Source organism: Triticum aestivum, chromosome 3D (genome assembly GCF_018294505.1).
Source record: "Triticum aestivum cultivar Chinese Spring chromosome 3D, IWGSC CS RefSeq v2.1, whole genome shotgun sequence".
Lineage (NCBI taxonomy): Eukaryota > Viridiplantae > Streptophyta > Magnoliopsida > Poales > Poaceae > Triticum > Triticum aestivum.
In genome coordinates, this window is record NC_057802.1 from 605805665 (window position 1) to 605830904 (window position 25240).

General features: G+C 43.3%; 2 protein-coding genes across 2 annotated transcripts; both read right to left on the minus strand.

Moving 5' to 3' along the window:
* Nucleotides 1-6819: 6819 nt before the first annotated feature.
* On the minus strand, nucleotides 6820-9515 carry LOC123075852 (uncharacterized). Its single transcript, XM_044498356.1, has 2 exons — nucleotides 8196-9515; nucleotides 6820-7115 (listed from the first exon to the last, which is right to left on the minus strand). Exon 1 carries the CDS (start codon nucleotides 9415-9417, stop codon nucleotides 8200-8202), a length of 1218 nt encoding a protein of 405 aa, XP_044354291.1. The 5' UTR covers nucleotides 9418-9515; the 3' UTR covers nucleotides 6820-7115; nucleotides 8196-8199.
* Nucleotides 9516-21637: 12122 nt separating this feature from the next.
* LOC123080895 (serine decarboxylase 1) lies at nucleotides 21638-24839 on the minus strand. Its single transcript, XM_044503835.1, has 5 exons — nucleotides 24441-24839; nucleotides 23075-23306; nucleotides 22773-22966; nucleotides 22525-22658; nucleotides 21638-22409 (listed from the first exon to the last, which is right to left on the minus strand). The coding sequence occupies exons 1-5, from the start codon at nucleotides 24760-24762 to the stop codon at nucleotides 21825-21827; spliced, it is 1467 nt and encodes a 488-aa protein (XP_044359770.1). The 5' UTR covers nucleotides 24763-24839; the 3' UTR covers nucleotides 21638-21824.
* Between the last annotated feature and the right edge of the window lie 401 nt (nucleotides 24840-25240).

Sequence of the window (25240 nt, forward strand, 5' to 3'; positions counted from 1 at the left end):
TCCAGAAATCTGGGGCAGAGATAATATTAACTTACTTAGATCGAGACATCATTAACTTGGCAGGAAGAAAGGATTTTCATCGGAGAAGAAAAATATACTTTCATTTCATTTATATATATAATAGACGTGTCAACATCGGTTAGATATCGCGTCGTGGGGATAGAGAGGCAGACAAATATCCTAGCTGTTGGACAAGCATATGACAAGGTTCTTACACTTCCTCATGCCACGGCTCAGCACGATGTAGGAGGAAACCACAGATCAACGTTTACGTGTAGTTTGAGTTATTTCTATGTTGGCTTTATGTGTGTTTAGTGGGACGTTCCGAAAGTTAAGATGGTACCATATGAATAAAAATCTCACAAATATGTCTGGTGGATGTTTGAAAGACTTGACTTTGAACTTCCATGAGTTATTTGTATGGCGACATATAGTAGGCCGTACTACTTTCAAAACCGTGTATAGCGAGATGGGCTGAACGATCATGTGAGATCCAGAAATACGGGACCAAGACATTATTTATTTATTTGGACTGAGACATAATTAACTTGGCATGCAGAAACTATAATCTTTTATTTGGTGAAGGAGAGAATAATTTTTATTACATGTACATACATTTGACCTTTCTATTAGAGTATACAAAATGTCGATATCGATTAGATATCGCATCATGAGGATAGAGAGGTCAATGAAAAATCCTGGTGATGGCCAAGCACCTATTGGACATGGTTCTCACGTCTTCTGCATGCTTCAGCTCACTTTTCTACACCAGGTTGTGGGAGGGAACCAATGATCAACGTGTGAGAGGGGTTTAAGCTATTTTTATGCTAAGTGTGTTGTCAATGGAGAGCACTTTTACGTGCTCAAGCCTGGTTATTACCATGGCGCATGGCAATGGAGATCCCATTAAGTTAAAACAATTTCAAACCATGCACAATAGAAAGCAACAATTCAGACAATTTATTAATCAACTAAAAACTTGTCACCATCCCAGAGAACACAAATAAATAAAATGGATAGCAATAGGCATTGAGATCCAAATTATGAAAGCCAGATCAATCATTTTTATGCTGATCTGGACAAAAGGTTTAAGTTATTTTATGCCAGAGATCCTATAGTGCAAGTGTGGCGCATTCCCGATGTCCATGCGGTGCGCAATACCGGAACGGAGTGGCTCCTGGACCTTGTTGCTGATCTAAACGAGGCAGACCGCCTCCAGCTGCTGATGGTGCTTTGGAGATGCTGGCACGTACGTGTAAATAACGAGATCACCCACGGGAAGACGGCACCCCGATTGAAGCTTCGAGGAGATTCCCGCAGAGCTACGTCACGTGTATCCTTGGGCTCCAGCAGCTACTTGCGATGTGAAGGATGGTGACGAGCTCTTCAAGGAAGCCGTCGATCTTCTCCACACTCACATTTGGCATTACCATCACATGTGTGATGCTCCCCTCGCAGGCAAGCTAGCACTTGTGCTCCGACGCCTCGCCCCGTGGCCTCCTGAACGCCACCATTTTTCTTAGCTTGCTCTTGACGCACTCATCCCCAGCTTCTTGGCATGGCTCCTAGGATGATGAGAAATACTTAGGCACTTCTCGATTTTTTTGTGTGGATGCCTATGTAGCACTTCTTGTTGAGCTTGTACCACAGGAATAAGGGAGAGTGCTTGTTGCGGCTCCCCGGCGTTTTTCTAGATGATATGTACTTGATGTCAGTGAAGAGCACTTTGAGTCTTTGACGTGCTCTTGCATGGTTATTATCATGTTGGATGGTGTTGGACATCTCATGATTTTTTGACCGAGATGCTCACATCTCCGATATGCTTCTTTGGGGCCTAGAGGAAAATAAAATAAAAGTAAGTTAGGTTGTCTTCAAGGTTTAACAGAAGTTCTAAATTATTGCAGCATGTGGTAATTAAGTATCCTCTAACGAAATGAGCACTACCAACTTGTCTGATAAATGGCCTCATAAGGCCAGCCAGAGTACCATCACAATGGATGTAGAATGGATCTCGCAACCCACATAGATTAAGAGATATAGATTATGAGTAGGCCTCTGGATGCCTCACCACCATGAAACACTATGTTAAATAAAACTTGAGTTCAGAGCTTCAGATCAATTCAATGGTTCAACGGCAACGAGTGTGGCTCTAGGGCGCGGGTTCTTAGGGACACGTACACGAAGACTTTCTAACTGTCATAGACAAGCTCATGCGGCGTCCTCATGAACATGTCACCATTATAACCCAAAACCATGAGTGCACAGTCCGTCAAACAATCTTGGAATGTTTTGTTGTATTTCGAAGCCCTAGTGCCCCTCCTTCCTTTTCCCACGAGTATAGAAACTTGTTCAAATCATTGTTGCTCTCGCTGCATCCGCAACCGTCCCTCCCGTAATCACCGATGGTGGCAACAATCCAAAAGGCCGTTTGGTGCCAAGGCCTTCCGATGTCACGAACCATTGCCGCGGTCGACGTGGAAGTGACTACAGACACCACTGCCGCCGCCAAGGCTCCCCTGCAGACGAAGAAGGTTGTCGGAAAGAGGTCACCGCGGGATCCATCAGCCACAGGTGTTGCCCGGGCGAAGAAGAAGGTGACGATAATTGCGATGGCCCCGCCGCGGCCGATCCCTTTCGGTGGTAGTTCCTCCTCTGACATCACCTAGGGCCTATTCACCTCCCCTCCCTCTACCACACAAGGACGATCCGGCATCACTCGCCGCCACAACTGCTGGTGTTCCTATCGTGTTCAGTGAAATGACCATGAGGTAAAAAGAATCTTTTCCCCTTTTACATTGATTTTCATGGGATTTTACATTTGGCAATTGTGAGGTTGTGTGTGTGTATTTTATTCAAATTGGATGTGTATATTGCAATATCTTTTTTGCAATAGACTTGTGTTGCATCTCAAGAATTTCTATCACAAGATTTTGCATCCGAAGAAATTCCCTCTCAAGAATATGCATCGTAAGAAAAGAATCTTCTTGACATGGAAGAGGAGGGCTTTGGTTATGCAACTCCAAAGGGGAGAGGAGTGAACTATACTACCAAAGATACAAATTGTTCAGTGACGCTCGAAGAAGGTTGGTCTTGATCCACTCATCGGTGTTGAGGAACCAATGTCAAGTTATCAGGGGTGTATCTCTTAGTACTTCAAAGCGCACAACACTAGTGGCATCTATCCATCGGAAATTTTGCACTGACATCGATGCAAACTATATTGTGGCATGAGTTGACCGTGTTGACCATATGAAGTGGAGTGGTACATATGCCAACAATGAGGTGATTGATTGTTTGCATTCATCCATTATTTCTTCATCTCTTGTATGGATTGGTGGCTGACTTGTTTTCTCACTTGTAGATAGCTCAACACTGCTCAGCAATTGTTGAAGAGCCAAGGAAAAATCAAGGGAAAAGGTTCAAAGAAAGGCAAGGGATTCAATTTGCACCACTGTTGGACAGAGAGTGGATATGTGGAGTGCAAGAACCACAAATATGATGAAATTCCAAATAATAAGAAATCAAATATCTCGGCTGGAGATGCAAGAGAACATGACACCAATAATGATGCATCAAGTGCTATGGATGAAAAAAACCTCTGCCAACTCGGTTGCTAAGAAGAGGCCCTATGATAGGAAGAAAGGCAAGGACAAGGTGAAGAAGGGAGGAGACAATGACTACAAAGAGTCATTGGACAATATCATGGCAATAAGGAGATGGCCAAGGAAAGGAAGACCTCGAGAGCCAAAGAAATTGAGGAGAGGAGCAAGGATGGATAGAGGAGGGTAGCGGTCGAGGAAAGGAGAGCATAAACCGAGGAGAGGAGGAGCAATGTTGAGGAGATCAAAGTGCACTACTAGGGAAAAGCTTATAGGCAGACGCTTACTAGTAGCAAGGGTTTATAACCCTCGCTACTGCTACTTACTAGTAGCGCGGGTTTTTACCCCTCGCTACAACTAAGCGGTCTCTACCGTGCCCCCTGGGACATGCCATAGTAGTAGCGAGGGGTATAAACCCGCGCTACTACTAAGTTGATAGTAGTAGCGCGGTTTTATACCCCTCGCTACTACTAAGTACGAGGTAGGTGAAGTCCTCATATCCTCGGCCGAATCCTTCCTCTCTCTCCCTCACTCTCCCCCTCTCTCCATAGGCTCTCCCATGGTGCTGCACACCTCCTCCTCCATGGCACCCAACGAGTTCACCTCCTCGCTTCGCGTGCCTCCTCCTCCATGGCGCCAAAAGAGGGAGGCCGCCTCGCGCCGCCGGCGTCCTGGAGCTCGCCGGTCTTCCCCGCATCTCCATGCCACCACATCGGACCACCTCACCACCGGCGACGAGCCCCGGTGCGCCCTCCATCTCATTCCTTTCTTCCTTGTTTCTCTTTTTCCCTCTCCATGTCCCTCCAATTTTACTCACCTCCCATGCCCATGCCTGCGCAGGTCGTCGACATGGCCAACGAGGAGCTCTCTGCCTTGGCCGTGAAGAGGACCCTGACACCGTCGTCTTGCTCTCCTCTGCACTAGATCCGGTCCCTCTACAACAGCCGTCACTGGATCTGGTCTCCGCTGCCCGTCCGCACCTCCGGCGACCCTTGCCGTCGCTGGATCGAACCATTGACACCATTGACAGCACGCACGGGGTCAAGATTTTTTTTTGAAATTAATAGTAGTAGCGCGGGTCACAATCACGCGCTACAGATAGTTAGTAGTAGCGCGTGTCGAACCCGCGCTACTACTAACACACGTACTAGTAGCGCGGGATGCACCACGCTACTACTACTAGTTAGCTGTAGCGTCGTAGTAGTAGCGCAGGCACCCGCACTACTACTAGCTTTTAACACGCGATACTACTAGGCTTTTTCCTAGTAGTATTGGCCTATGAAGGAAGAATAAAGAGCATGGATAATGATCAAGAGCTCATGTTTATTGACCCAAGCACTCTCGGTGAGAAGGCAAGAGCATGCTTAGAGCTTTGTCCTGATCAAGGGTTGGCGGCAAGGTCTATGGGAGGCTTCATGGCAGGGTTTCGAGGCTTTGGAGCATCCATGGGAGGAGACATGGGTGGCATGGGAGGACTCATGGGAGGTGGAAATCAAAACAAATGTGCCAATGTAGAGAATACAAGCACTACTGATAGCAATGGAGGCAATGACATTTGAGAGCTTTATGCACTCTGTTATATGTATTTTTGTTTATGTTTATGATGCAGAATGCTTGTAGTTTTAGGCTTAAATTTAAACTTGAATTTAAAATATTGTGGGATTGAACTTGAATTTGAAAATTTCAAACATTGTTGATTATATGTGTTGTGATGTTGTAAAATTTTAATTATCATGCCATAGTTCATTTGAATATGTTTGCAATTGTGGAGTAGAGAAGGCCAAATTTTAGGGCACCAGTTTTGGGTTTGACAAAAAGCATACACTTTTCTCGTGATCAACAACCTTCTCTCTTCACACCTAAAATCATGTCACCAAGTTATCGGGTTGTTGTTGGAGATTGATCTAAAAAAAATTCAATGATCACCCTCACCAGTCACCACATCCGCTGTGTCATATCACAATTTCTTCACCATTCAGCAAAATCTCATGCACCACATGCAACAACCCTCGCAGGGCCACAGACATGGCCAATGGAAGCGGGCCAAGCAGCCCAGAATCAGCTCACACTCGAGTCCGCCGTCATGCAATGGACGTGAGTCTTTTTTGGTTAACCCTAAACCCTAAACGAGTCTTCTGGCCTTGTGACCTATATCTCACTTATAGCGACATGTATGCTCCCCTCGCCTCGGATGCGACGCAACTCGGCCAGCCCAGTTATTTTCTATGGTTTTTCTTTCTTTGTGGGTTTTCTTTATCCGATTTTTTACTATTTGGGTCCGATTTTTTATGTGTGATTGCCTTTATTCGGTTTTTACTTTTGAGTTGGTTTTTTTTTTCAGGTTTCTCCGGTTTTCTTTGTTCTTTTTCCCTTTTCTATTTCTTTTCTTTCTTTATTTGGTTTATTTTTGTTTATTTTTTTGGTTTTAAATGATTTTATTTAGTTTTCCTTTTTTTCTCATTTATCCTTTTCTACAACACATGCTGCATTTTTGTTCATATTTAACAAATACATGATTAACATATTTTCCAATATATGTTTTAATATCTATTTTTTCATACACATTGTATATTTTTATATAAAATTATGATATGATTAAGATTTTTTAAATATATATATATTTTTATGTCAAATTTTTTCATACACATTTGTACAGTTTTTTGTATAAATTAAGAACATTTTTTCTATACACGTTTAACATTTTAAAAATGCATGACTACCGTTTTTTAAATGACATACATTTTTCTATTGAAACACGTGAACATTTTTTAAAATGCCACACATATTTGTTTTATGATATCTACATGTTTTGAATTAACCTAACATTTTTTTATATTGCATTAACATTTTTTTCAAATTCACGATTTTTTAAATTATTTTTATGTTGTGGAATATATGTATTTACAATATTTTCGTAAATAAGAACAAAAGTATAGAAAACAACAAAGGAAAAAACAAGGGAAAGGACGAACTAACCTGGAACCTACCTGGGGCAGCCCATTTATAGCGACAACCTGAAGCTAGTGCACGCTCCGTCTCGCGTCAAGCGATACATATTAGTCGCTCCCTCTTCTAGCAGGGGGTTAAACAATCGATTTCGTTGTTAGAAATATACAAGGTCAGAGGCGTGCAAAGCGAGATGCCGACAGGACCACATGTCACTGTGATCGAGCAAGCAGGGCACACACATTCTTCAGCAAGTCGAGCGACACCGCAGTGATAGAAAAAGTTCATAGATCCATTGGTTCGTAAACAGTCAGCAACTAAAAGTTCAGAGATCGGAACAGGCTTCAAACGTTGTAACCGGGCAAACAAGATTGTACACAGGCACACATCATAGGGCTCGACAAGGCGTCAGCATTGAAGAAGCAAAGAATACATCCAATCCGCGCTTCGCTCTCGAGTCTCGGCGTGCCAGGACCAGGAATGCTTCTAATCCGTTCATCACACTTTCTCTTCCTACACCACGACACGCTCTCAGAGGAAATCAACTCTTGTTCCACACGGCATCAGCACCTGTGGATAGATGAAACAAAATATGAACTTACCATATGGACAAAGGCACCAATAGGAAATACAAGGCTACGAAGCACATATAACAAGCATCAAATATATAGATCGCTGCGTGTGGTGCATGCAGTTGACAATGGATATTTGCAACAGAGGTGCCTATCACATTGCCCAGCAACAGTGCACTACATGAATACAAACAAGGCCTGCCAATCAGGGAAAAGGACTTCAACCATGTACTTTGCAAACATGCTGATGAGCACATGGCAGCAAGCCACAAGCTGAAATTTCTATGTGTGCATATGGTTCAGCAGCCTAGAGTCTATAAGATAAGAATGCACTACAGTGAGGTTTGCATTCGAGGAACCAATTTATTAAAAAAAAGGAAACAAGGCCCATGACAGGTGCGACAGCCGAGGAGCTTGAAGAGGAAGATGCAGATTTCAGAGGAGACAATAATGAGGCTAGCAAGTGTGTACATGAAGAAAGGATATGATACAGCAACACTTTTGACCAGGGAAACAAATTCAAAAGCTCAGTGGAGCATCCATGTATACAACTCTTTCGTTGTTATATGTCTTGTTTTTTCTTTTGTCTATAAGAATAAAGTTACTTATGCAGATCAGATGTAATAATACAATAATATCCTTATGCCTATGATTGTACTATATGTGACCTCCTCCTTCCTGTTTAGCAGTTCAACAGAAGAAAATCTACAGACAACCGAAAATCAACTTTTCCCCTTGGGGCTGCTGTATACTACTGATTTATGGAGTAATCTGTAGTGGATTGTAATCACATAAAAACAAACTGCTAGAACTGCTGTTCAGAGCAGAAACATGGGGCTGTTGTAGTTAGATGATTTCGACTCATACACAGGTTATACATAAAAATGAAGGAAATTATGTGAATTTGATCAACTCATATAGTAGAACTTTCAGACATAAATAATTAACCGTAATGCGAACTATCAAGCTAGGCAGAGTGGAAAAAGAAAATGTTCATGACATAAATACCTGAATCATATATCTTTGCTGTGTAACACTGAGACCAAGTTAAATAAAATTAAGAAGATAACATGCTCACCACTTCATATGGTTGGTGCACATAATGATGGTGGGAAACCAGCATATAGTCGACCAGAGAAGATGACTTTGCTACGCTGAGCGAACAACTCGACCTGCAACGTCTTGACGTCCACCGAAAATAACCCAAACTTCACCTCCTCTCCAGAAGATGTGATGTACATGGCTCCTATGAGCAGGTATCCCCCGCCTACACCAAGCAGAACAACATGATGCAGTCCCGGCAACGGGATGACCTTCTCCAAGTGCCATTGGTTATTTCTCAGAATGGAATAATTCAGCCAACATGGGTCATATATGTTGTCCTTGTCATAAACTTCAGCGAGCATTCCGAGCATTCCTTCTGCTGCCTCGACAATGACAAAATCGCTACTCCATCCTAGTTCAGGAGGTAGGTTGACAGCAGAGAACTCCATGGTGCGTGTATCAAGCAGAACCAACTTGTTCAGGAGGGGAAAATGCCAACAGAAGCATCCGTGGACGAACTGACGATCTGAGAGCCCATCCCTGGGGTCTTCAAGTGGAGCCTGAGCACTCCACAGGTCAAATGCAAGAGAATGCCACTGCCCGTCCAACGAGGAGAAGACGAGCAGCACCATATTCGTTCTGCATTGCACCAAGCACATTACCCTGAATGACAACGGGTCCTCCTCATCATCGCCGGGAGCAAGGAAAGTCTCCAGATGGAGGAGGTCCGGTTCACTGACCAGCGCTTTCAGGTGGCCGGGGACGGCGGGAAGCAGGATGTAGCGGCGGTGCACGGGGTCGCACACGGCGAGGTCCCTGGCCGACAAATAGCGGTACTGGAGGCCGCGCAGATGAGAGCTGCCGCGTTCGCGTGGGACTGGGGCGCTATCGAGGAGGGCGCGTCCGTCCAAGAAGTCAATCGCGCTCCAGGTAAGGCTGGCGGTGGACGGGAGGAAGGAGGAGCAGGAGAAGTCGAAGCCGGCGAAGGCGCGGGCGGCGACGGCGGAGGGGTGCGGCGGCTGGGCCGGGATGAAGGCGCTGTCGTCGAACGCGCCGACGAGAGGCGGCGGGTGGAGGGCGCGGTAGCGACGGAGGAAGGCGTGGTCGGTGATGAGACGGCGGAAGGAGGGGCACGCCGCGGAGGCGCGGGCCAGGTCGGCGGCAGTGGGGAGGCGGAAGAAGATGTCGTGGAGGAGCTCGTCTGGGGTTCGGAAGATCGGCGTCTCCGGCGGTGGCGCTGGATGCGGCGGCGCCATCGTCGGGGTGGCCGGCGGCGGAATTGGGGATCTACCAAATGCTCAACTTTTTTGACAGGGAATTTTATTTTATTTTTGAGCGGGGACAGGCAAATGGATGTCTCAAAGTTTTTTTTTTGGGAGGTAAAGCTTTATTCATTCAAATACCACCGTTTGTGGGATACAAAAAGGATCATGTGGGATCAACATCCAGACGTGCCTCCCTTGATCCAATGAATACACAAACTTGGCTAATCTATCAGCGTCATGATTTGCCGCTCTACTTTCAAACATGAAATTACATAAGAATGAGGACGATCTAGCTTTAATCTCGGTGATGGTAGCACCATATCTTCCTCCGTTGCCTTTCTGAATATCACTGATGACTTGCATGGAGTCAGAAGCGATGATAATATTATGGAGATGTAGATCAGCTGCAAGAGCCAGCCCCTCTCTGCATGCTAAGGCTTCCAGCGTCGCCACGTCGTTGATGCCATGGACTGTCAGATCTGAACTGTCCAAGAAGTTCCCTACTCCGTCCCGACATACTGCAGCCGCGGCTCCCCTTGTATGCTGTTTCGAGATTGCTGCATCCACTTGTATTTTGGCATAGCCCGCTGGAGGCGCCCTTGGCCTGACCACTCCTGGTCTGGAGGTCGTTGATTGCTTCACCTTCCATGGTAGTAGAGCCAATTCATGCATGAACCTGGTGATAAACTGATGTGTTGCCGTCGGGCTTTGGTAGATCTCCTCGTGGATAGCCTTCCTCCTTGCCCACCAAATGGCCCAAAGAGTAACTGTTAAGCGAATGAATGCATCATGCGATAATGTGTCAATCATGGTAAACAACCATTGTTTTGCGTCAGGCTCCGTCGTGGCGCATAAGTGTTCAGCGAGTTCTCCATCGACCATACCGGGACATAGAGCATTCCAAAAGTGCATGGCACCAGGAATCTGCAGCACCGCACAGCCCACACGCATACGAATTCGACATGTTGCGGTGAGCTCGAACAGTAGGAATAGACTGTTTGGCCAACCTCCAGAGAAACATTCTAATTTTTCCAGAAACATGAGTTTTCCATAATTTCTTCCATGAGTCAGCATCTCTTTCCGTGCTTGAAGAGCCTGTCGTTCCGTCCAGCCATGCTCCTCTTTTATATTTGGTGTCTATCAACATTCTGTACGTAGATCTTACTGAAAAGCTGTCGTTCTTCTCGAAGAATCACGACCACGTATCAGGAATGTTGCTGGTGCATAATGGTATCTGTATTATGGCTGTAATATCAATAGGTAAGCACCTCCAACCTATTTATATTCCATGTTGCACTCGTTTGATCTATCAAGTCAGCCACCAGCTTAGGGGGGTTCACAGTACGGGCACCAAAAGGTCGCATCATCTCCTTCCTGGGAATCCAATTGTCACTCCAGATAGAGGTTGACAATTCGTTACCAATTGTCCGAATCAAGCCCTGCTTCAGTATATCCCGTCCTTCAACTATAGATCTCCAGACTTGGCTTGGGTGACTGCCCACCCCAGCTGTAAGAATTGAAGACTCCGAAAAATATATGCTTTTAAGAATTCGGGCACTTAACGAGTCTGGATGTTGCAAAATTCTCCATGCTTGTTTTGCCAATAGGTCCAAATTGAATAACTCAAAATCTTTAAAGCCCAAACCCCCATACTCTTCGGCTGGGTCATCGCCTCCCAAGAAACCCAACTGGGTTTACATTTTCCGTCTTTACTACCCCACCAGAATTTCCTGATCAGCATATCTAGATGTTCACATAGTCCCCTAGGCAACTTGAAGCATGACATAGAAAATACTGGTACGGCCTGAGCGACCGATTTCACCAAGACCTCCTTGCCCGCTGAAGACAAAGTCTTCTCAATCCATCCTTGTACCTTACTCCAAAAGTAATCCTTCAAGTACTTAAAGGCGCCATTTTTTGAAGCTCCCACATCTGATGGCATACCTAGGTATTTGGCACTTAAAGTTTCATTTGGAACCTGCAAAATAGCCTTCACCTCTTGTCTGACTGCATTGGGGCATTTTTTGCTAAAAAATATTGATGATTTCTTGTGGTTAATCCTTTGTCCCGAAGCTTGACAATATGTGTTCAACAACTGGTTTACCTCATTCGCCCCATCTGCACTAGTCTTAAAAAACAGCAGGCCGTCATCACCGAATAATAAATGGTTAACTGATGGTGCAGAAGCTGCCACCTGTATTCCACCTATGTTGGATGACTCATCAATAGATTTTAAAAGGCACGAAAGGGCCTCTACTGCAATCAAGAATAGGTATGGGGAAATAGGATCTCCCTGTCGAATCCCACGAGAAGGTGTAAACTCGTCAAGTTTTTTGCCATTGAAAAGAACTGAAAATTTCACTGATCTTCCATACTCATAACTATGTTCACCCATCTCTCAGTGAATCCCAGCTTCAGCATAATTGCCTGAAGATAATCCCATTCCACTCTGTCATATGCCTTCATCATATCTAGTTTCAGTGCACAATGGCTATTTCTCTTTGATCTATTTCGCTTCATGAAGTGGAGACACTCATATGCAATGATTATGTTGTCAGTGATAAACCTGCCTGGAACGAAAGCGGACTGTTCCTCTGAAATGATGTCAGGGAGAACCATCTTGAGCCTGTTTGATATAACCTTTGACGCTATTTTGTAAAGAACATTGCATAAAGAAATCGACCTGAATTGCGTCAATGACGTGGGGTTCTTTACCTTGGGTATGAGGACAAGGATTGTATCATTTATGCACTCAGTTGATTCCGTTCCATTAATTATCCGAAGGACAACCTCTGTCACCTGAGCACCACAAACCTCCCAATGTCTCTGAAAGAAATGCGCTGGGAATCCGTCAGGGCCCGGTGCCTTTGTAGGAAACATTTGGAAGAGCGTCGTCTTGACTTCCTCTGGTGTATAGTCTGCTTCTAAAATCTGGTTCATCGCTGGAGTTACCTTAGTTGGTATTGAATCCAGTACTCTGTTCATGTCATGCACCCCCTCGGAGTGGTACAAGTTGCTGTAAAATTCCGTGGCATGCTCTTCTAATTCAGTTATAATGTCTGTCACCCTTCCATCGGGCAGCTGAAGAGCCTCAAGTAGTACGGCTTCTATGACGGGCTTGCAGATGGATGGGCCTCTGGAGTTTTTTTTCTTGTTTGATCTGTCACTAATTTAGAACCTCAAATGTTAAGGCTCACAAACTTGCAAAGCATACTTTATCTCTGGGTATTAGCCTTCATATTTGGTTAGGTCAACCCGGAAATCTTGATTTTATCCCTGTAAATTATGTGACGGTTGAATAAAGCTTTGTGGGTTTGTCTAAAAAAATCAAAACGACTCAAAATATTAATAAAATCGACTCAAAAAATATTAATCATCAAATAATATTTACATCGTCTACCAGTTCCCAAAAAAACATGAGAGGGTTCATCAACTCAACTACAAGAAGATTTGCAATCATAACAGAATCTAGGTATCTCGTGCAATGCTCCATTAGCTTCTAATAGGCAATGTTTGAACTCGACGTTTCCAATAGTCACCGAATCCATGCAATCCTCATAAACTGTAGTTGCCTCATTCCATCAAATTTCTTCACCCAAGTATGCATCAATAACTACTAGAGAATCGGGAGTACCCTTTTGAGCTCGAGCTCATTTGAGCCCGGATGAACAGTAAATTCAAAAAAATTGAAAAAATAAATTGATTTTGTTTTCTGGCTTACTTTGACAAATGTTGTAAGTGTTTGCAAATTTTCATTATGAGATCACACTCATGGAAAGTGTGGCAAAAATAACAAAATCAATGCTCCAAAATGCCGCTTTCGAAATTAGCATTTTTCTGAGCATTGATTTTTTTTGTCATGCCTTCCACGAATGGGATCTCATGATAAAAAAATTGCAAACACCTAGAACATTTGCCAAAGTATACACACACAAAAAAAATCAGAATTGTTTGAATTTGTTTTCATTTTTTTATAATTTATTGTTCATCTGGGCTCAAATGAGCTCGAGCTCAGATACTCCACTTCCGTAGAGAATTACATTGTAACTGCACTTGTCTATAGCCGGGCTCTCCGCTAGAAGAACGTCATGTAACATCACTAGTCCTTGTTTAGCACTTTGAGTTCCTTTATTAAAATTTGTGCAAGGATACCTAAAAAACATTTGTGCAAGGAGAGTACTACATTTTGATGCATTTATGAGTATAATTATACTATTGAATATAATATATATGTATGAAAATATGATATGTTTAAGACATAAATAAAGAAAGAGAAGTGTAAAAGGTAATAGTTCAATGGCACGTTTAACCTTTTCTTTAAAAAGATCACTGGTCGAAACTTTGTTGTTCCGACTATGGACTGATGACTATGCTTAGACAAATCAGTCATGTAACTCTTCTCAGGAAATAAGATTCTTTATACTAATTTGGACCATGTCATGTTACTCATGTATGATATCTCTATCAACATTTAGCAGATGGGATGCAATTAATCCAAAATTTAAACTAACAAATATGGCATGGTTATAGATTGGTTTTAAGTGTCGGTTATGCATTGATTGGTGATGATATGTTACTAGGTAATTTACTCTGTGATTTCTTATTCGGGATTAGATACTAAATCCTCTATGCGGTCTAAATCAATTATCCCAAATATGTAACGTGTCATAGTGCTTATTGATCGTAGAAATTATCAGTAATGTTAACGCGTTGACGTTCCCTTGGAACAATGCGCACAGGACGTCGTCCGATTGACGCACGAATCTCCACTCATGGATGATGTGGCGCAATCAACACTGGTCGTTGCATGCCTGAATCTTCTAGCGTGGACTACAGTGTGTGGACTGGGTCCATTCCTCATCACGCCCACCGCTCTCTCTTCTCCGCCCAGTGATGTATGCTTGATCTTCCTCCCTTTTGCGGTTTGTTTCAACCAAATGAGATGGGGATTTAGGGGGGGGGGGGGGGGGGGGGGCTCGGGTTGGTGACTATTCCTCCATTTTCACGGGGAACTAGGGGTTGTGATACATGCATTTTGCATCAATATTTTTCGTATAAATTGCTCATTATTACACATGTTTTACACATTATCACATTATTCTCATGCATTTTCCCTCTTAATTTGCATGTTGCAGCGGAGGAGTGGAATCATCGAAAAGCTGTAGAATTACCAAAATAAAGTATAGCGAAGAAATTATATTTCCGGAGAACAAAAATGTCCAAGAAATTCGGAAAGTCAGAAACTCACGAGAAGAAAACCAGGGTGCTAAAATTGGGCCAAGAGGGCACCTATGAGGCCCATGCTGGCCCACCTCGCGGCATTGAAGGAAATATGCCCTAGAGGCTATAATAAAGTTATTATTTATTTCGTTATATCATGATAAATGTTTATTATTCATGCTAGAAGTGTATTAACCGGAAACATAATACTTGTGTGAATACATAGACAAACAGAGTGTCACTAGTATGCCTCTACTTGACTAGCTCGTTGATCAAAGATGGTTATGTTTCCTAGCCATTGACATGAGTTGTCATTTGATTAACGGGATCACATCATTAGGAGAATGATGTGATTGACTTGACCCATTCCGTTAGCTTAGCACTCGATCATTTAGTATTCTGCTATTGCTTTCTTCATGACTTATACATGTTCCTATGACTATGAGATTATGCAACTCCCGTTTACCGGAGGAACACTTCGTGTGCTACCAAACGTCACAACGTAACTGGGTGATTATAAAGGTGCTCTACAGGTGTCTCCAAAGGTACTTGTTGGGTTGGCGTATTTCGAGATTAGGATTTGTCACTCCGATTGTCGAAGATGTATCTCTGGGCCCACTCGGTAATGCACATCACTATAAGCCTTGCAAGCATTGCAACTAATGAGTTAGTTTCGGGATGATGTATTACGGAACGAGTAAAGAGACTTGCCGGTAACGAGATTGAACTAGGTATTGAGATACCGACGATCGAATCTCAGGCAAGTAACATACCGATGACAAAGGGAACAACGTATGTTGTTATGCGCTCTGACCGATAAAGATCTTCGTAGAATATGTAGGAGCCAATATGGGCATCCAGGTCCCGCTATTGGTTATTGACCAGAGAGGTGTCTCGGTCATGTCTACATAGCACGCTTAACGTTCGTTGACGGTATAGTACTATGAGTTATGTATGTTGGTGACCGAATGTTGTTCGGAGTTTTGGATGAGATCACGGATATGACGAGGAACTCCGGAATGGTCCGGAAGTAAAGATTGATATGTGGGTAGTAGTGTTTGATCTCCGGAAAGGTTCCGGAATCCATCGGAAGGGGTTCCGGATGTTTCCCGAAATGTTTGGGCACTAGAACACTTTATCTGGGCCAAAGGGGAAAGCCCACGAGGTTTTTGGAAAGCGCAAAAGGAAGTTTTGCGGAGTCCATGGGCCAGACGCCAGGAACCTTGGCGTCTGGCCCTGGAGTCCGAGAAGGACTCTTGCCTTTCGGGTGAAACCGACTTTGTGGAGGCTTTTACTCCAAGTATCGACCCCAAGGCTCAACATATAAATAGAGGGGTAGGGCTAGCACCCAAGACACATCAAGAAACACCAAGCCGTGTGCCGGTAACCCCGTCCCCTCTAGTTTATCCTCCGTCATAGTTTCTGTAGTGCTTGGCGAAGCCTTGCGGAAATTTTTCTTCACCAACACCGACACCACGCCGTCGTGCTGCCGGAACTCATCTACTACTTCGCCCCTCTTGCTGGATCGAGAAAGGCGAGGACGTCATCGAGCTGAACTTGTGCAGAACTCGGAGGTGCCGTGCGTTCGGTACTTGGATCAGTCGGATCATGAAGACGTACGACTACATCAACCGCGTTGATAAAACGCTTCCGCTTACGGTCTACGAGGGTACGTAGACAAACACTCTCCCCTCTCGTTGCTATGCATCACCATGATCTTGCGTGTGCTTAGGAATTTTTTTTAAATTACCACGTTCCCCAACAGGCATGGCCATGTGCCGCGAGCTAGGGGCCCGTGGGGGCCATAGTGCTTGCCACCAGATCTCTCCGGCACCCCTGGCCCAATATTACCCTTAAAATTCTAGAAACAATTATCAAGATTTTTTTCCCTGCCATCTTCAAGGCGAAAACAACGCAGAGCACTTTTCGCTCCCATAGAGCTTATCTTCCGCGGTCGTTCCCCTTCGGGTTGAGGTAACTGAAGCCATTAACATCACCAACACTCACTTCATCGTGAGGATCACATCACCAAGTCATTCATCACTAGCACCATCTCCATCATCAACTCCATATTCCCCTACTTTTCAATCTATAAACTCTAAGCTGATATATGTTGATGAGATCACTTCTGGACGCTAAATTTCTTGTTAGTAGTTGATGCTTATTAGTGGTTTATTGGTGAAAGAATTGTATGTTCACATTATAATATGTATCATTATCACACTGATGATGATCACTATGATGTCTTGTGAGTAGTATGTCGCGTTCTTGAGAACTTGGGAGAAACCTTGTTGCTAATAACCATGTCAAATTGACTAAGTCCGTTGTTTTAATATTATGTTTTGGTGTAATTCTCTAGTAGTGATGTATGAATGCCGACTACATTTCACTTACCCTTTATGGGCCTAGAGGAGAACATTATGTGATAAGTTTTCTTTGGATGGGTTGTTCGAGTGACAGATATTACCATACTACGAGTTTGTGAATTGTTCCATAAGGATTAATTAGGGACCCTAGAATTTAATGCGATGGTTGTTATCTTAATTATCCTTTTGTATCTACAGATGCTTGCATAGAGGTTATACTCATAAGTACATATCTTTGTCCAAGTTAGGGCGGTACATAAGCATAGGCTCCACCACACAATACTTACTAAGGAAATGAAAGTTAAAGTCAATTCAAAAGTGTTGTTCTACTCCCGAGCTCATGTGAGCTCGGGTGGACAGTAAAATAAAAAATGGGAAAAATGAAAAAAAATCCAATTTTTTAATGTGTGAAACATTGATAAAATGTTTGTCGGTTTGCAAAATTTCATCACCACTCATGTAAATCGTGGCAAAAAAAACGACACTCGAAAATGCTGTTTTCAAATCCATTTTGGAGCATTGATTTTTTTTGTCACGATTTCCATGAATGTCATATGGTCATGAAACTTTGCAAGCCAACAAATTTTTTGTCAATGTTTCACACAAAAAAATCAGATGTTTTTGATATTTTTCCCATTTTTTCGATGTTACTGTTCACCCGAGCTGACATGAGCTCGGGTGTAGAATAGCTGTGTCCCCCCAATTCGATTGAACTATAGGTGAAAAAACTTGGTGAAATACCCACGGTCCCCGAGATTGATTTGATTCATATAAGTACTACAATTATTTTGTCCTTAGCATTGGCCACTTGCTACATCATTATACTTTTGCTGCAAATTACATTATTGCAATTGCTCTCTTGATCATTTGAACAATCAAATAATTTTACAGCTTTTATAGTAATTCTTGCTATTCTTTGCACCAATTATTTCTTATCCCTGTTTGATTTGACACTCTTACTTATCAAAAATATCTACAATTAAACCCATACCGTCATGGGTTATTAGGATGCTTGTTCTTTTGTGTATTTGGGGTTGTTCGAGGTGATGGGGGCGGTGCTTGATTTGGGAAGGGGAGTAGAGTCTTGAATTGATCCCACGATTATCAAACCAGGCGAAAAGCAAGGGAGCCCCCCCCCTCCCCGCCCCGCCCCCTCACGGTTGTGCCTTGATTGGGAGAACACATAATGACATTTGGTTTGGTCCTTGTTCCCTTAGCACCATATATAAATGAGGAGGTCGTACCCTTGGGCATATACATACACGTACGGGCTACCCCCTCCCCCAAACTCCTAACTACCAATCCTAAAGGATGCTAGAGGGATCAGAGGGCCATCACCACCCCCGGCCACTACAGTGTCGGTGGCTTGTTGATGCCATCTACATCACCCTGCTGTTGCTCTTCTTGTTCGAAGGACTCCAATTCGATGGAGGCTCCCGACTGGCAGCAAGTGCTACCCACTAATGAGTTCTGCAAGTCATGGTTAGAGCATCTACAACTGTGGTTGCCTAAAGTGGAAGCGTTAGTATGAGACCATAAGACCAATCCCCGCCCCTAGTTTACTTACCATGTGAGATTCATCCTCACTTGACAAATATTTATCATGTCTTATAATAACAACAAGTACCCCTTCTCATGGCTTGGGCGAACAAGGCAGTTAGGGTTTCCCCTGACTCCCTTCGGTATCGCCGATGGTCCACCTCGTCTCCGGTGGCCTTAGGGCCATGAAGGCGTGGTGGACCCCGACCCTTGCTGGTGGGACGGGTCATGCTCCATGTTTATTTAGAGTTTTGAGTTCAGTTAGGGTTAGCGTACTTCTCAGGGAGGCGAGATGGCGGTGGCTCCTTGAAGTTGGAATAATGTCTTCCCTCCTAGCCATGTCCCGGTTGTGCGTCTAGCGTAGTCGAAGGGCATGTGGAGGTGTCTCTAGTGGATCTCATGGGTTTCGTTCGGTCCTGGTCTTCGGTGGATATGTTTGGATCTAAACTTCATTCGTCTTCCGTGGTTCCATATGGATTCGACGGACCATCATCTTTGTTTTAGCGTTTATAGGTTTGATCCTTTCGATTTACTCATCATCAGTGATGTTGATGTTCTAGTGCGATGGTCCTATGGGGCCTTAGCACAACAAGTTCCTAATTGTCTACTACAACAAGGTTTGCCCGACTCTGGTGAACGAAGGGCGATGACTTCGGCGCCCCTTCGACTCGCTCCAGTGCTTGTAGTCGTCTCTAGGTGATTGGTGTACATAATTATAGTTTTTTCTTTACTTCTGTTGCTCTTTATTTCGTCCTGTATTCATGGCGAGTCCACGAGCCTATCGCCTGCCACGGGCCGCACTACTGCGGACGTGGCCTATGGGAGGAAGCCATGCAGCCTAGGATTAGCTCGCACCTGTGTGTGTGTGTGTGTCTTCTCACACTTGGGAGGGAGCTTCAGGAGCTAGGCCTAGCTTTGCTTCGCCTCTCGCACGAGTTGTCACGTCATGTGAGAGGGTCAGCACAGTGAAGCGATTCACGGGAAGCTTTTGAAAACAAATGCATGAAACCCTCCACGGGCCAGTTTCAGGAAGGTTTCATGGAGTTTTTTATTTTTATTTTGAATGTTCTTCTTTACCAATTTTCATACCTTTTCTTTTTTCAGCTTTATTAAATACATATAGACTTTTTAACACATGTTAAAAAAAAGGCATACACGCGGAGCTTTTTTTAAACACGTTGAATTTTTTTAAATGCCACAAAAAATTTAAACATGTGCACGTTTTTTCTTCTGCAAAATAATTTATAAAATAACTATGCTTACCTATTTTTACATTGTCTCACATATTTTTCAAATTCTTTATTTTTTTGAAAAGTCATGAACAATTTTTTGAACTATTAAAACATTTCTTACTAAATTACGTGAGCATTTATATTGAACACTTTTTTCAAAACAGATAAATTTTTTAATGTCACGGATATTTTATTAATGTTATAAACCATTTCAATTTCGTGAGCGAAGTTATTACACTGCTTGAAATGCTCGATGAACGCTTCAAAAAATTAAAGTTCCAAATATGTATTTAAAATATTTGGAAAATATTAAAAAAATGAAACTCACCTGCGTAACGTACCCACACGATCCTATTGGGCTAGCTCACTATAGCCCCACTTGAGGCAAGGCTAGCATATGTCTCGGTGTCAGGACTATAACTCGATTAGCCTGAGTCTCAAGCTAGTTTGGGCACGCCTATGGGAGCACCTATCTGCCGCTCTTTGTGGTGGAGTGCACGCTTTAGAAGTTTCGAACCGAGGATCTACAGCAACAGATGCAGTTGTACTACCAGTTGAGTTAGCGAGCAAATCTTAGTATGTAGGAGCACAAAGCAGTAGGAATCAACACTAGATTCTAATGTATATAAATTTTGAATACAAAACATTTTTCATAAAAAAATTCAGTTTTTAATGAAAAGCGACCACTTTCAAATTAATGAACCAATTTCTAAAAAGTCAAACATTTTTTTAAAAGTAATGAACTATTTTCCGAAAATGCAGATTTTTAGCTTGTTTTTTATAAAATGCGAACAATTTTCCAAAAACATGAATATTTTTCTTAAATTTCCAAACTAAATTAGGGATATTCAAACAAATTTTTGAAACATGAACATTTTTTAAATTCCCAAAAAAATATGAAAAAACGAAATGTTTTCAAGTTTGCAAACAATTTTGAAGCGGGAACATTTCCTAAACCCTGAAGTAATATTGAAAACACAAAAAAATTTAGAATTTTATGCAATATAGGAATATTTTCTGAAAATCCAGAATAAAATTAGAAGAAACGGACATTTTTTTAAAATTGTGATTTTCTTAAAAGGAACCATCTTTCAAAATCCCAAACATTTCCTTAAAAGGTTTTCAAAAATATGTAGCAAAAACATTCTGAACAAATTTTCAAAATAATGAACTTTTTTTAAATTCCGAGAAAAATTATAACATGCACAAAAAAATTGATTTGGACAAAATTTGAATAAAGGATTTTTTTTTGGAATTATGAACTTTTTTATAATCTCAAACATCTTTTGAATACGAAAAAAATTGAAAAAGGAAACGAAAAAGAAACAGAAAAAATTAGAAATAAAAAAGAAACAGAAAACCAGAGAAAAGATAAAATAAACGGTTCAGAGAACCTTTTGGAAAGTTCCTGAAACCTACTACCAAGAAAGCTACGTACGTCGTATTATAAAAAAAGATAAACGGTGAATTAAGATAATAAAGTGAACACTCTCTTTGGAACCATAAGAAAGCTACGTACGTCGTATTATAAAGGAAAGAGTGTAGAAAAACAATGCCTACTACCAAGAGTCATCAAATGCCAAAGAGATAAAAGGATCACTAAGATTGTCACCACAACAAATATATAGCACCTAACTAGCTTTGGACATCCCTGTGAAAAAATAAATAGATTTGGCCAGCGAACATCAAGGATAGTCTTTGTCAAGTAGCCAAAGTTTTACAGCAAACTACCGTGCAGCAAAACCAAGCATCAGGCCAAGTTGTAAAAAAGGGGCATATTTAGTCAATGCAACTTTGTGTAACTGAGTTAGGATCAGAGTTGGTGAGACAAATAAAAAATTGAACCAGGCGCAATAGAAAACACCAACTCAATCAATTTATTAACCACTATAGAACTAAACACATGTCATAATCCAAGATAGTACAACAAAAGAAACTGATAACGACGGGAATAGTGGTCCAATTATGAAAGCTAGATCAATCATGTGTGCCCTTAAGAACTCTAATTTTTAAGTTGTTGTTCTCCACTCCCCTAATGATCTTACACAACTCTTAATTTCTTGTCATGCACGCCGCATAGGCAATTTTCTTGCCCAATGTCCTTTGCAACACATGGCACCCTAAACCCTCCACCTTCATGCCAGTGCGGTCTCTCGCCGATGAGCTCTTCGACAAAGTTGTTGAGCTTCTCCACACTCACATTTGGCATCACCACCACATGTGCGATGCTTCCCTCACATGCGAGCTGCCACTTGTGTACGAATGCCTCGTCATGTGGCCTCTCGAACACCACTGTGCTGCTCAACTCGTTCAGGTACGCACTCACTCCCGCCTCCCTCAGACGGTTTGCGAGGTGATGAGCGTTTCTCAAGCACTTCTGGACCTCTTTGCGGATGCCCCTATAGCCCTTTTTGTTCAGCGTGTACCAAAGGAACATTGGCGCGTGCCCGTTGCGGCTCCCCATGATCGTCGTGTCTCTAGATGATAGGTATTCAATGTCAGTGGAGAGCACTTTTACATGCTCGAGCCTGGTTATTACCACGCCACATGGTACTGGACATCCCATGAATTTGTGGCCTGATACGCTCACGCTTCCGATAGGCTTCTTGAACGTTACCTTTGGCGCCTAGAGGAAAATAGAGAAAAGGTAGGTTAGTTATGTTGTTCTCTAGATTTATAAAACTTGGTACGACATGCGCTAATTAAATACCATTTACTGCTTAAAAATTAACATGACCCACTTGTTTGATAAATGGCATCATAAGGCCAGCTAGAGCACCATCACAGTGGATGTAGAATCTATCTCGGAACCCACATTTCTCTAGCGTTCTTATGATCCTGTCAAGATCATCGATGGCCCCCTTGACAGTCGTTCCTGCAAGAAACAGAAGCAAAATAACAAAAGTGTCAAAATCAACCATAAAGAGAGACACTTAAGCAAATCATTTTTTGGACCATTCTGATGAAAATGTGAAAGCAAGATGCTAACCTATATTCACATTAACAATCGCAGGCCTCCCGGGGTTCTGCGACAATTTGGACTTAAAATCCGCGCAGTTCATCTCTCCAGAAACTAGAGTGTCGATCTCCACACACTCGACTCTATACATCCTAGCTGCCTTGAAGACGGAGTAGTGCGACTCACAGGACGCGTATATGATCCCATCAGGAAAAAGCTCCCTCCTGCACATGAAAATCACAAGTAGTCGATCAAATAGTTTTCGATATACAAAATAGACATGCTCTCAATCATGTGAACAAATTATGCAAGATATATAGATAGATACTAACCCGACTAATAGGCCATGGAGGTTCCCTTCGGTGCCGCAGTTGGTGATGTATCCCCAATATTCGTCTTGTTGGAGGTCCCAGAGGCGGGCGAACCAATCGAGTACGGCAACCTCAAACTGCCTGGAGTGGACGCCGTAGTTGCTCTCGATGAAAGGGTCGCCGAGGTTGTTGATGGAGAAGTTCTGGAATTGGGCCATCACACTGAAGTCGAAGTCCAGGTTGTAAGGGTACCCTGCGAAGGACAAACATTTGCATGAGAAATTAACTTGTGCATGATAGTATAAACTGCATGATGATTTTTTTTTACAAACGTGTGTATGTATTTTTTTTGTGGTGCTGGCAATGGTCAAACATTTAAGATGCGTTCCTTTTAGGTACATGTAAAATGTGTGTATATTATGAAGTGTACCTATTTTTCAGGGTGTATATTAATGTATGACTTTGTTGAGTCACAATAATAAATATGTACGGCTTTTTTACACACAAAAAATATATGCATAACTTCTGTTCGTAAGTTTGTGGAACGGGTACCCCACCAAAACTACAGAATTCTACCACTGTTAGCCAGGCAACTAACCAAGAGATGAAATATAATCCGATAAGTAGTGTGCAAGTTGTCAGAAGATCATTTTTTATTTTTTTGAGAAACAGTTGTTAGAAGATCGCTAATCACGCGAAAACATTTAATCCTTTGTTTTGGAAAACTTATTAACTCACTTAGTCACTCGATTCGCAAGAAAAAAAACTCACTTAGTCACTTTACTACCTTTTGCTATTGGTTTTTAATTGTGTGACTAACTTAGTTTGGCCCGGGGTCTAAGACTCCTTTGTGGAACTGGTACCCCAACAAAACTACAGAATTCTACCACTGTTAGCCAGCCCACTAACCAGAGGAAATATATAATCCGAGAAGTAGTGTGCAAGTTACCACTTGGCATGAGTGGTAAGCTATATCAAAAACAATGAACAAAAGAAGTAGTGTGCAAGTTGTTAGAAGTTTTTTTTTTTGAGAAAGAGAGAGACAGTTGTTAGAAGATCGATAATCACGTGAATGCATTTAAACTCTTTTGATTTGGAAAGTTTATAGAAAAACTGTTCTATTTGGGCAGGGCTAAAGCTTTCCTGAAGTTTGGGACATAGTATTTGTTTATCTTACTGCGGTAATTTCACCTATTTATCCTGGTTTCAAACGGGAATGTTTTCAAAATGAAAATTGTAACTGCTCAAAATTTTCTCATGCAGCGCCACGTTGCACACACACGAGGACTAGGAGCATGCATGCCGCACGCCAGCGCGAGGCATGCATGCAAGCCGGAGCTCATGCACTACGCTCGCCGATGCAGATCGATGATGGAGGTGGCTGTACCCAGGTGGTGGGTAGTCCTCTCTTGGAGGTGGCGGGCGAAGCCGGCGAGGAGCGCGGCCACGTCGTCCCGCCGCTCGGCCGCCGCCTCCGCGTCCGCGGGCGGCTCCAGCACCGCGAAGCCTTCCACGGCCACACGTGCCGCGTGCTTGCCAGTGTCTCCTACCACCACCACCTGCGGCAGACCATCAGTAACCGGCGGGACAACACCGCCGACGCCTCCGGGGTGGTTCTGGACCTTTTGGTGGCAGTGGTTGTCGGCCGCCGGCGGTGAGCCTACCAGCATCTCTCCTCCTACGACGACGTCAATGCTCTTCTCTACCATCTTGCTAGCTACCAACCGCGCCACTCGATCACAGCTGAAAACTGTAGTGAAGAGAGAGAGAGAGAGAGAGAGAGAGAGAGAGAGAGAGAGAGAGAGAGAGAGAGAGAGAGAGAGAGGTGGAAGAAGGATGGGGGATGGCGGTGGAATATATAGGGAAGGAGAGAGCTGGGCGGAGGGGAAACTGTAACGTGCACGTCGGGTACGTCGCAGAGCAGGGGCGCCCCCTCGGGGCGGGTAGAGCCGGCGCCCGGCGCCGCGTCGTCGCCTCGTCGACGTTGTTACTGCCTACTGCTGCCTGTTGGTGACATGCACATGCGTGTCAGCGTGTGAGCCCCTGGAGTCCCTGTCGTCGTCGGCGAGACGGTGGCGCGTCGCTGTCGCCACGCATCTCATCTCGCGTGGCAGATGGCTAGGTAGGTCGGTCCATTACTCAGTTGACTTAACTGGTAATTAGGTCGAGATTGGCCGATGGATCGAC

What these genes read in the sequence shown, in the direction of transcription:
- LOC123075852 (XM_044498356.1), bottom strand. Translation starts at nt 9,417, where the DNA reads ATGGCGCCGCCGCATCCAGCGCCACCGCCGGAGACGCCGATCTTCCGA.
- LOC123080895 (XM_044503835.1), bottom strand. Translation starts at nt 24,762, where the DNA reads ATGGTAGAGAAGAGCATTGACGTCGTCGTAGGAGGAGAGATGCTGGTA. An exon ending in GAGGACTACCCACCACCTGG is followed by an intron (nt 23,307 to 24,440) that starts GTACAGCCACCT and finishes TGTCCTTCGCAG; the next exon opens with GGTACCCTTACAACCTGGAC. An exon ending in TGATGCCATTTATCAAACAA is followed by an intron (nt 22,410 to 22,524) that starts GTGGGTCATGTT and finishes ATTTTCCTCTAG; the next exon opens with GCGCCAAAGGTAACGTTCAA.